Source organism: Danio rerio, chromosome 22, assembly GCF_049306965.1.
Source record: "Danio rerio strain Tuebingen ecotype United States chromosome 22, GRCz12tu, whole genome shotgun sequence".
NCBI classification, from domain to species: domain Eukaryota; kingdom Metazoa; phylum Chordata; class Actinopteri; order Cypriniformes; family Danionidae; genus Danio; species Danio rerio.
In genome coordinates, this window is record NC_133197.1 from 5,617,407 (window position 1) to 5,630,000 (window position 12,594).

The following is a 12,594-nucleotide window of genomic DNA, read 5'->3' on the forward strand; positions in this document are numbered from 1 at the left end:
TATGAATACAGGTTGTTTCTTTTACTCAAACAAACAAATACATTTTCAAGTTTTTCTCATTCATATGTGTGTGAGCTTCACATTACATAAGCGACACACTGCTTATTGAATTACAGAAATAACACCCTCATTACTACAATTAAATTATACGTCATAAAACCGTCATTCATATAATGGCTGAAAACCTCCTTAACTATCAAGGAAATTGTCAATTATTACCAAAAAAAAGGACACTTAAATAGGTTTAATTTCCTGTTATACAGCTTAGAAGTCTTATATTTTGGTTTCTGTTCATATTTTGGACTGGAACGCCACTTGTACGTTTCTTGAGCAAACATTTAGCCTGACGTTTTACCCACAGTGCTTTGCCTCAGTGTGGACTCAGTGGTGACTGTAGTGGAGTAAACAAAGGCCATCTGAGAGTCAGTAAAGCCTGAATGAAGCTCTTATTGTTCTCTGAGTCCACTTCACTGGATGACGCTCATTAAGTGCACACTATATAGTAGCCTTTACGACATCACTCAACTAAAACAGTGATCTAACTCGCTGATTAACAACCAGTGTGATGCATTGTGGGTGAAGCTTAACTACTAAAATGCATCACTCTTTTCAGAGTGCTTTAGTTTGTTTCTATAAGTTTATTTGTAATGATTATTAATTATTTTTTTAGAATTGAAATGTTAGTCACATGATCGAATGTTAATAAGGATTAGATTTTGGTTTGGATACTTTTACACCAGCATTTTAACATTTAACTAGAACCTAAAGTTCATTGATAAACTTTGATGTTGGCTTGAGAAAGTCAAATGTTTATGGCATTGTTAGGTGGTTGCTAACCAGTTGCTAAATGGTAATGCTCGTGTACATGTTTGATCAAATGCTAATACTTAGTAAGCATTCCTAGCATATGTTATTGCATTTAGATAATCATTCATAGCATGTAGCTAATCGTTATTAGCACTTGGCTTCCATCATCATTGTTACCATGCATAGTACACAGGAAGTCCCATTTGCTAGCATGAGTCAAACAAGCCAATGCCCAGGTCCCTACGATGTTCTGATGTAGAGATATTGCTATTTTTAAATAGTTGCTAGGTTATACTGTTTTATTGCTATGGGGACATTTGACAGGTTAGTGATGATACATCAAAACTTCTTGGCAATATGAGTGATCTTAATCAACCCTGATGTCTTTATGAGTGTCAAAAACTGGACTTGTACATTATGTATTCCTGGTGTTGGATTGCGGCTGGAAGGGCATTCGTTGTGTAAAACAAATGCTGGATAAGTTGGCGGTTCATTCCGTTGTGGCGACCCCTGATTAATAAAGGGACTAAGGGAATGAACATTATGTAAAAATGGCCTGCGGTATTTTTTTGAAAATACAATGCTTAATAAGTGTAAAAGTGATACATGCAATAATGGCTTGCCATATCAGTAAAAAATATGGAGTTTAAGTCAAAAATGGCTTGCCATATTTTGAGAAAAACAATGCTTAAAAATTATTTATTTGAAAACTATAAGTCTGATATAGCAACAAAATCTATCGCATCTAAATACAGCTGTTGGCCAAATTTGGCGCTTGTTTAATTTTTTTATATGCCCGGATTATAAAAATTTAATATTTAACATTTTTTATTAAAAAAATTATAAGTCTTACAGGCATGAGGAGATATAGCAACAATCTTAAAAGTAGAAAGCACATTTTGACCACATTTGGGCCTTGTGCCATGAACAGCCTAGGAGGAGATGCGTTTCTCAAGCCAACATAATTATGTTGTAATTACCATTAGTTGTGTTATTTCACAATTAGGCATTTTTGCTTTGAACAAAATGTGTGCTGGAGAACAGAGAAATATAGTAAAGAGATTTTTAATATATTTTAACTCAACATTTTCTGTATTTTTAGGTATAAATTTTGAGTTATCGGAGCTTTTTGGGTTATATAGACCTTTTTGTAAATGCTGTTTTTGCTTTTTTCAGTACTATATTTCTGTAAAAATAGAGTTACGATTAGTTAATTTACATGCTTTCAGTTACACTTATAAAATGTTCATTTTAACTTTCTGTATAGCGGAGAGAAGATTTTTTTCAACACATTTCTGCACATAATAGTTTTAATAACTCATTTCTAATCACTGATTTATTTTATCTTTGTCATGATGACAGTAAATAATATTCGACTAGATATTTTTCAAGGCACTTCTATACAGCTTAAAGTGATATTTAAAGGCTTAACTAGGTTAATTTGCTTAACTAGGCAGGTTAGGGTAGTTAGTTATTGTATAACGATGGTTTGTTCTGTCGACTATCGAAAAAAATATATAAAAAGGTTAATAATTTTGTCCTTAAAATGGAGTTTAAAAAAAAATTTAAAAACTGCTTTTACTCTAGCCAAAATAAAACAAAAAAGACTTTCTTCAGAAGGAAAAATATTATCAGACATACTGTGAAAATGTCCTTGCTCTGTTAAACATTATAGGGAAATATTTAATTAAGAAAAAAACAATTAAAAAGGGGGCTAATAATTCTGACATTAACTGTGTCTTTCAACGAATAAGATTTATGTGTTCTGATTGCCTATAAATTTTCCATCCGTTTGGCTTTTAACATTGTGATTGATATTTGTTAGGTAAACAATAATGAAACAAGTAAAAACAAGATGTAATCAATTTAATAAATTCTCTTGTTGTAAATGTTTCTTATTAATTATTGAACGAATGAATATGACCAATTATACATTGAAAGCAAAAGTTTACAAACAATAAATCATGAACTTCGACTTGATTACATTTTGCGTGTGTGTCTATATAAATAAATAAATAAATAAATTGATTAAATTTGTAATAATCAACATTTCATGCATCAATTCCTGTCTGTATAACGTTTATTTGATTTGCTCATTGTATATTTTAACTAAGCAATATACAGCTTGTTTTTATTTTATCCTGTAGCTAAATTATTAGTTAATGTAATTTCTGGTGAAATAAAAAATCCATTGTTTAAATTCCGAATATAGACTGTAAAAAAATTCTGGTTGCCTTAATTTTTTAAGCTGAATCAAATTGACCTCATGAGTCCATTAAAACTTATATTATGTCAAACTGACTTAAATCAGCTTGCGTAACTTTTAAAATTAAGTTAGAACATGATAAGCTCAATCTAATAAGTTACTAAAACATTTGTACTAATGAACTAAAAACATTTGTTTTTATGACTAATTGATCATATACATTTTTACAGTGTAGAGAAGTTGCTGAAAATTGAATTAATTGCAATATAATGTATTGTGTATATAGTGTGGGTATCTGCTTTTACCGCTCTGTTGCTTTTCAGTCACAGGATCTTTAAAGGAAATGGTGAAAGGCTCTATCTGATTAATCAGTCGGCCACAGTAGTAGATTAATTGATAGTTAAAATAATCAACAGCTGCAGCGCTAGGTTAGGTTATTTGTGTACAGTACATGTAATAAAGGAATATTTATGTCTTTTAGCAAGTATATTATGTAGGAGACCATCTTTACTGTTGCATTCCCTTCCAAAGGTAGGGTGCTAAGTATTATTTATTGTATTTTTAAGTTTTCAGCACCAATACTTGCAAAATCAATCAGTATTTATTTATTAATTTATTATTTAATTTATTTCATTATTCATGTATGTATTCATTTATTTAAATGTTTATTGATGCATTCATTTATTTAATTATTATTTATACATTTATTTGTTTAAATATTTATGCATTAATTTATTTAATTATTATTTATACATTTATTTGTTTAAATATTTATGCATTCATTTATTTAATTGTTATTTATACATTTATTTGTTTAAATATTTATGCATTCATTTATTTAATTGTTTTATGCATTTATTTAATTGTTTATTATGCAGTTATTTATTTAATTCTTTTTTTTGTATATTTATTTATTTTATTGTGTATGCATTCATTTTTTTATTCATGCTTTCAATTTCATTATTTATTTATGCATTTATTATTTCAGTAACTTATTTATGCATTTATTAATTTAATTATACATTTATTTATACATTTATTTATTTAAATATTTATGCTTTCAATTATATTATTTATTTATGCCTCCATTTATTTTATTATTTATTTATGTATTTATTATTTAAATTAATTATTTATGCATTTATTTAATTATATATTTATGCATTCATTAATTTAATTATACATTTATTAATGTATATAAAACATTTATTTATTTATTATAAACATATATTTATTTATTTATTTAATTATTTAATTATACATTTGTTTATGCATTTATTTAAACATTCATTCATGAATTTTTTATGCAGCTGTTTAATTATTGTTTTTTGTTTTCATTTATTTATTTGTTTCTTTCTGCATTTATTAAATTTTTTATTTCTGCATTTATTCATTTCTTAAGTTATTTATGAATTCATTCATTTAATTTATTTATGCTTTCAATTTTATTATTTGTTTATGCCTTCATTTATTTTATTATTTATTTTTTTATTTATTTTTTCAATTATTTATGCATTAATTTATTTAATTATACATTTATCTATGCATTTATTTTAATTATACATTTATTAATGCATTTACATATTTAATGTATAACAGTTGTTTATGCAATTATTTATCATTGCATCCATTCATACATTTTTTTATGCAGTTGTTTATTTTTTTGTTTTTGTTTTCATTTATTTAATTCTTTATTTATGCATTCATTTATTTAATTATTTATTTGTTCATTTATTTCAATATTTATTTATGCATTCTTTATTTATTTTATTTATGCTTTCAATTCTATTAAATATTTATATTTTCATTTATTTTATTATTTTTTATGCATTCATTTATTTGTTTAATAATTTATTATTCCATTTGGTTATTTATGCATTTATGTATTAATTTATTTATTAATTTATTTATGCATAATAATAATAATAATAATTATTATTTTGTTTGTTTGTTTGTTTTTTGTGCAAAAATTCTGCACAGAAATTGCAAAAAAAAAAAAAAAAGTCTACAGATTCTAACTTCCTCTTGTAATAACTCGCGGAAATAATTCACCATATTTGGCCTGCAGTGTTTTTTGCAGCACTGGTTGGTTCGCTTCAGATTTTAACATAAAGTGCCTGTAATGGAAATGATGTGTAAAGTGTGTGTTGTGGGTTTAATTTGCAATTAAAGCTGTATGTTTGACATGCCTCTGTTTGTTTTGCAGGGCTGTGGTGGAGAAATACCTGCTGGAGAAATCCAGACTGGTGTCCAGAGAGAAGAATGAGAGGTAAAATCAGCAGACGCTCAGAGTTTACCGCAGTATATCAGCACTGCACTTCTGCAGCTCAAACCTCAGATTATCAGCTCATATCAGCTCGCAGAACTGGATAAACAGACCCGTGTGAAGCAGCACAGCCCAGAGGAGGCTAAAAATAGCACAGATACTGACTTGGTGACATTTTTTCAACAGCGTGACAGAGCTTCTGAATGATGTCAAGCAGTTTATTAAGTAGCAAAACTGACATTCGGCTTCTAAGTTAATTGTTAGATTTATTCAGATTTGATTCATTTATATGAATGAGTTGGTTCTAAAATAAAAAAAGAAGATATCACCTCCTTTAAAATGTAACGTGTAATTTCATATAAATAAAAAAAAATTATTTTATATGCTAAATGATTCATCATTTAAATACTTAGTTATTATTGCTTAATATATTTAATAATATTATATATATATTAAATTAATTATTGATTTATTTATATTTCTTTTCTTTTCTCTTTTTTTTTTACATGAACCCATCAAATTAACTGGCTCAATAATAATTTATGGGTTTATTTTAATTAAATTGTTTATTGCAAAGCAGTTGCTGTAACGTTTTAAGCTATTAAAAATAAATAAATTGAAATAAATATAAGAAATACAATAATGTCAAATAAATATTAAACATTATAAAAATGTACATTATTAAAATATAGATGAAGATCTGATTAATTATTTGAATTGATTCGTGTACATTAATTGCTCCAAAAACAGGATATTACCTTCTTTAAATTAAAAAATTATATATTAATTGCTCCAGAAACAGGATATTACCTTCTTTAAATTTAAAATTTATATATTAATTGCTCCAGAAACAGGATATTACCTTCTTTAAATTTAAATTAATATATTTTTACAACAAGAAAACAATAACGAAGTCAAAAAAAGTACATAGTGCCACAATTTACAGGAACATTAATTCATTCAAATGGTTTATAGAAATACAAATTTAGATGTCTTTTAAGTGTATTAGCTTCATTTAAGCTAATAGGTGTGAACAACAAAACATAAATGAATCCTACCATGATTTATGTGTGCACTGATTCATTCAATGAAAAATCATTGATGTTAATGAATTGGTCGAAAAAAGCTTCAGCATTCTTTAGCATCTGGAATTTTTGAGGACTCTTTTCCCAAAGCAGCTTCACTATTGTTTACTTCAGATTATCAGTAACTTATTAAACCAGCGAGCTAGTCTCTCAAGCTCAATAAATCACTGTGTTTTCCTCTTCACACAGGAACTATCACGTGTTTTATTATCTGCTTGTCGGTGCGTCGGAGGAAGAGCGGCGGGAGTTCAAGCTCTTGCAGCCAGAAGACTATTTCTACCTCAAACAGGTAAACGCTCTTATGATTGATTATGAAATATCCCACAGAGTCATCCATGATTAATGTACACATCTAAGACACTTAAACCCTCTTTAGCAGTGATTGGAAAGATTAAAATAGCTAGCATGCTTGTAAATAGCTTAAATATTTACAAATAATTACTTCTTGACATGACACGAATAAAGCTCGTATGCTTAAGATGGGTTCTGATTTCCTATAATTAGTTGTTTTTATTGTTTGCTTGTGTTAAGGATTTTAAATAGATATTAGCTACGATATTAAAATCATGATTATGCTAAAGATTTAAAATTGTCAAAATTGTATATGTTTTTGGTATTTTTGTGCAGCGAATCTTAACCATAGAAGATTAAGACGATATTTGTAAATCAGGTTTTAATTTCAAAATATTTTCTGTTTTTGGTTTTTACTCACCGTATAACATTACGATGGAAGATTTTAGCGATACTAAAGTACTGTTAGTTCCAAAATGTAACTTGCCGCAATGGAAATGCAAGTAATACTAAAATAACTAGTAGCTTAAATGCTAAAAATAGCTATTACCATTTCAAAAATACAATCAATTTTTTGTGGTCTTCGATTGAAGATGCTTATGACACTAAAATAGCTAAATTAGCTTTGTGAATGCAACGATTTTTATGTTTGTAGTCTACCATCATTGTCAAACTTTCCAATATAAGGTACAAAATTAGCTAAAATACCCAAAAATGGCTACAACTTTTCTTTATGGCCTTGCTCATTGCAATATTTTACAATAGAAAATGCAGACAACACTATAATCACTTTAATGCCAAAAATAGATTACAAATTGCAACAATTTTATATTTGTGTTTTTCACTCTTTGCCAAACTTTACAATAGAAAACAGCCTAAATACAAAAAATAGCTTTAAAACTGCAACAGTTTTCTGTTTGTGGTGTCCGTTCATAGCCAAACTTTACGATAGAAAATGCAGATGATACTAAAATAGCTTAAATGCCAAAACCGTTTTGAAATTGCAACCACTTTCTGTTTATAGCCACTTTTTGTTTTTTCGCTTATAGCCAAACTTTGCAATGGAAGATTATGGTAGTAAAATAGCTTTAATTCCAAAATTTGCATTGTAATATCAACAAATTTTTGTTTGTAGTCTTTGCTCATTGCCAAACTTTATGGTACAAGATTCTAAGTTAGCTAAAATACCCCAAAAAAGGCTTCGAAATTGCAAACAATTTTTATTTGTTGTCGTTGCTCATTGCCAATTTTAAAAAATACAGATGATACTAAAATAACTTAAATACCAAAAAAGGCTTTGAAACTGCAACAATTTTCTGTTTGCAATCTATGCCCATTGCCAACCTTTAAGATAGGAGATGCAGACGAAACTAAAATAGCTCAAATACCAAAAATAGCTTCAAAATTGCAGTATCGGTTTGTGGGCTTCGTTTAAAGCTAAACCTTATGATAGAAGATCCAGACAATATTAAAACAGCTTCAATATAAAAAAAAGCTTTAACATTGCAACCAATTTCTGATTTTGGTCTTCGCTTATAACCAAACTGTAGGATAGAAGATGCAGACAATACAAAAATAGCTGAAATACAAAAAAAGATGCAAGATTTTAATGATTTTCCATTTGTGGTCCTCACTCATAGCCCAACTTTACAACTAAAAACAGCTTAAATATAATAAATAGTTTTGAATTTACAACCGATATCTGATTTTGTTCTTAACTCAAAATCAAACTTTACAATAGAAGATCTAGGTCAAACTAAAATAGCTTAAATTTCAAAAATAGCTTTGCAATTTCCATTCATAGCTAAACTTTACAAATAGATAATGCAGAAGATACTAAAAATGCTTCAATGTCAAAAATAGCTTAAAAATCGCAACGATTTTCTATTTGTGATGTTCGTTCATTGGCAAACTTTATGAAAGAAGATCCATATATAATATAGCTTAAATACCAAAAAATAGCTTTGAAATTACAATTTTGGATTTGTAATCTTTGCTCGTTCCCAAAATTTCTGACAGGAGATGCTAATGATACAAAAATAGCTTAAATAACAAAAATAGCTTCGAAGTTGCAACCGATATAAGATTCTGGTCTTCGCTCATAGCCAAAGTGTTATGATAGGTGATTTAGATGATGCTAAGATAGCTTAAATACCAAAATAGCTTCAAAATTGCAACTGATATCGGATTGTGGTATTCGCTTATGGGCAAAATTTTTGTCAGGAGATGCTAATGATGCTAAAATAGCTTAAATACCAAAATAGCTTAAAAATTGCAACTGATAGCGGATTGTGGTCCTTGCTCGCTAACAAAATTGCTCGACCTGGCCAAAATTTTTGTCAGGAGATGCTAATGATAGTAAAATAGCTTAAATACTAAAAATAGCTTCGAAATTGCTACCGATATCAGATTTAGGTCTTTGCTCATAGCCAGATTTTTTACGATAGATGTTGTAGATGATGCCAAAATAGCTTAAGTATCAAAATAGCTTTTTATTTTTTTCTATTTTACAATAGAAGATGTAGAATATACTAAAAATGCCAAAAATAGCTTAGAAATTTCAACGATTTTTTTCAGTTGTGGTCTTTGCACATTGGCAAACTTTTATGATAAACGATGTAGACGATGCTAAAAAAGCTTAAATTCCAAAAATAGCTTTGAAACAGCAAAAATAGATTCAAAATAGCTTCACATCTATTTTCTGTTTGTAATCTTCACTCATAGCAAAATTTTATGATCGACAATTTTTTGCTCACTGCCAAACTTTGCGATAGAAAAAGTTATTTTTTTTACAGTAAAACTCTATAGTATATGATGCTAAACAAGCTTATGTTTTAAAAATGTCCTCAGAGTTCTAATACTTTTCAATTTTTGCTTTTTTGAGCCAAAGTGTATGATAGATAGTGTGTGATTGTTAATTGATGACTTTACTAAAATAGGTTATATACTAAAAATGGTTTTGAAATCCCAATGATTGTCTGGTTTTGCTCTTCGCTTGCAGCAAAACTTTACAATAGAAGATGCAGATGATCTGCGGCATGACTTCGAGCGACTCCAGCAGGCGATGGAGATGGTCGGCTTCCTACCGGCCACCAAAAGACAGTGAGTTCCTGTTAAACCATTAAGAGATATCTCTATGCGAACTTGTGTTGACGTTCAGAAGAAGATAACGATTCAATCGGTGTTGTGTTTCTGTAGGATTTTCTCTGTCCTGTCTGCCATCTTGTATCTGGGTAACGTGACATACAGTCAGAAGTCGTCCGGTAGAGAAGAAGGTCTGGACGTTGGACCTCCGGAGGTGCTTTCTACACTTTCAGAACTGCTTAAGGTACATGTGTTACTACCATCAGAAATGTGATTTTTATGTGTTTATAAATGATACAGGTTTTATGGTTCATGCGAATTGTGTGTATTTTATTAATTTTACAAACATTCTCCTCAGGTTAAAGAGGAGCTGTTAGTGGAGGCTTTGACCAAGAGGAAAACGGTAACTGCAAACGACAAGCTGATTCTACCTTACAGCCACAGCGAGGTACAGTACAGCCATCTACTTTCATTTTGTTCAACTAAACATTTGTGAAGCTCAAATAAACCTCTTTTCTTCAGGCGATCACTGCGCGAGACTCCATGGCCAAGTCGTTGTACAGCGCCCTGTTTGACTGGATCGTCCTGCGGATCAATCATGCACTGCTGAATAAAAAAGACATGGAGGAGTCTGTTTCGGTATGGTGGGATCGGTGTTGAATTTTTCATAAACTTTGACTGAACTCCAAGCTCAGATTATCACATTGTTTCTAAATTATTTTAGTGTTTGTCTATCGGTGTGCTTGACATCTTCGGCTTCGAAGACTTTGAGACCAACAGCTTTGAACAGTTTTGCATCAACTATGCCAATGAGCAGCTTCAGTATTACTTCAACCAGCACATTTTTAAACTTGAACAGGTTAGTGGCTTTTCAGGTCTTGATAAACAATTTTTTTCATGGTAGTTTGATGGAGAAATGTGTTTGGTCTGGTTGTAGGAGGAGTATCAGTCTGAAGGAATCACCTGGCACAACATCGACTACACTGATAATGTTGGATGTATTCACCTTATAAGCAAAAAACCCACTGGACTCCTCTATTTGCTCGATGAGGAGAGCAAGTAAGAGTGTTCAACTCTCACTTATTTATTGCTTGTCTGAATTTCATTAAGTCGTTGCGAGAAAGCTCCTATTTAAAGCTGCTTCTGCTTTTTATTGTTCGCCTGAGGCTAAATTTTGAAACGCATCTCCTCTTACAGCTTTCGAGCTGTGAGCACCAAATTTGGTGCACACTTTTAGACTTGCCTGACTGTACAGGCTATGTCTTTTCTAAGTAATCAGAGTTACGGTTTTGGTAAATCGTAATAAAACGTAAAAAAAAAAAGTCATAGACTTTAATTGAGGGGGTGAAAACTTTCAGCCATTAAAGTAATTCTCCTACACCTATACATTTCAAGGCTATCCATTCAAAGATATTTATTTGGGGATTTATTTATCACTGCTAAAGCTTAGCAAGTAGCCAATGACATGCTAACAATGTTAAATCGTGCTAGCCTCATGGTAAAACATTATATCAACAGCATTCATGAAAAAAAGCTAAATAATTCATGTTTTTAAAGCCTAATAGAAATATGGTAATTAATTAAAAAACAGGCTAATTCTTGTCAGCAATGTGCTATAACATGCGCACAATATGCTAATTTATGTTAGCAACATTAAAAATGCTTTTCTTATTTTCTTAAAAAGGGTAATTTGTCTGTTTATTCTATCAGTGTGTATTAAACGCTATAGCAACATAATTCATGCAAACGACAAAAAAAAACATTCTTGTCATCTCAGTTCACATGTGAACTTAAGCTAGTGTTAAAACCTGCTAATTTTTGCTGGCAATGTGCTAACCATGTAAGAAACTTAATAGCAACACATTCATGACAGCAATGCATTAACCACATTAGAAAAAATAGCAAAATGCTCATTTATGCTTCAGTTTAGAAACTGTGTTAGAAAACTGTTAAAGCACACATTAATTCAATACAAGCAATGTGTAAAAAAACATGTTAGTTCACATTAGATTCTGCTAGATTATATTAAGGCTAGATTTTTTTCAAGTCAACATAAAAATGTGTCCCAACAACGTGTCCCAATTTTTATTTTCTTAATTTGACATTGCGTTTCCAGCTTTCCTCATGCCACTGATAAAACCTTGCTGGCCAAGTTCAAGCAGCAGCACCAACAGAACCATTACTTTGTGCCAACTCCAGTGATGGAACCAGCATTCGTCATCCTCCATTTTGCTGGGAAGGTTAAATACCAGATTAAGGTAAAGGATGCAGAAGATAAGAAATCACAATATATCCTATTATAACATATATATTTTATTTTTAAGTCAAAATTAATTTCAAATTACATTTACAAAACAGTTTGTGTGGTACACCTAGTAAAGTTTTACATTTTTCAAGTTCATATAGATTAATTAAATTACAGTCGTTTTTATTAGTATTATTAATAATGTCGGTTTGTGCTATTTGTTATGCCTATATAAGTATAATTAAATTGGAGAGAAAAAAAAATTCTATAAAAAGATAATAAATCAATTATTCACAATTTAGGTAGTAATATTGTTAGCATTACTATTAATACCCTGTTATTGTTCTATTTGTCTGTGTTGATTATCTGTGGCAGGATTTCCGTGAGAAGAACACTGATCACATGCGGCCGGATATCGTGGCTCTCTTGCGGAGCAGTGACCGGTTTTATGTCCGCCAGCTGATCGGGATGGACCCGGTGGCCATGTTTCGATGGGGGATCCTCCGTGCCACTGTTCGTGCTCTGGCTGCCTTCAACGAGGCCGGTCGACGCTGGGCAGCCAAGACTGCGGGTAACCCATGGATTAGTTTCAGATTATCCCAAAACTTTG

The 12,594-nt window shown here is 30.2% G+C and overlaps 2 protein-coding genes across 51 annotated transcripts in view; one reads left to right on the plus strand and one right to left on the minus strand.

Moving 5' to 3' along the window:
* Positions 1 to 12,594, minus strand: part of s1pr4 (sphingosine-1-phosphate receptor 4) — a 525,180-nt gene that overhangs the window by 63,434 nt on the left and 449,152 nt on the right. The window lies entirely within an intron of this gene.
* The window catches only part of si:zfos-588f8.1, a 100,834-nt gene that overhangs the window by 51,931 nt on the left and 36,309 nt on the right, over positions 1 to 12,594 (plus strand). For all 50 annotated transcript variants that reach the window (XR_012397301.1, XR_012397302.1, XR_012397300.1 and 47 more), the window contains exons 4-13: positions 5,220 to 5,282; positions 6,554 to 6,653; positions 9,657 to 9,757; positions 9,854 to 9,983; positions 10,098 to 10,187; positions 10,262 to 10,378; positions 10,464 to 10,598; positions 10,677 to 10,798; positions 11,856 to 11,997; positions 12,360 to 12,555. Coding sequence is in view for 43 of the 50 variants with exons in the window: in NM_001423631.1 (NP_001410560.1) it covers positions 5,220 to 5,282; positions 6,554 to 6,653; positions 9,657 to 9,757; positions 9,854 to 9,983; positions 10,098 to 10,187; positions 10,262 to 10,378; positions 10,464 to 10,598; positions 10,677 to 10,798; positions 11,856 to 11,997; positions 12,360 to 12,555 (1,196 nt within the window). In the remaining 7 variants the exon portion in view is untranslated. The remainder of the gene's footprint in view (positions 1 to 5,219; positions 5,283 to 6,553; positions 6,654 to 9,656; positions 9,758 to 9,853; positions 9,984 to 10,097; positions 10,188 to 10,261; positions 10,379 to 10,463; positions 10,599 to 10,676; positions 10,799 to 11,855; positions 11,998 to 12,359; positions 12,556 to 12,594) is intronic.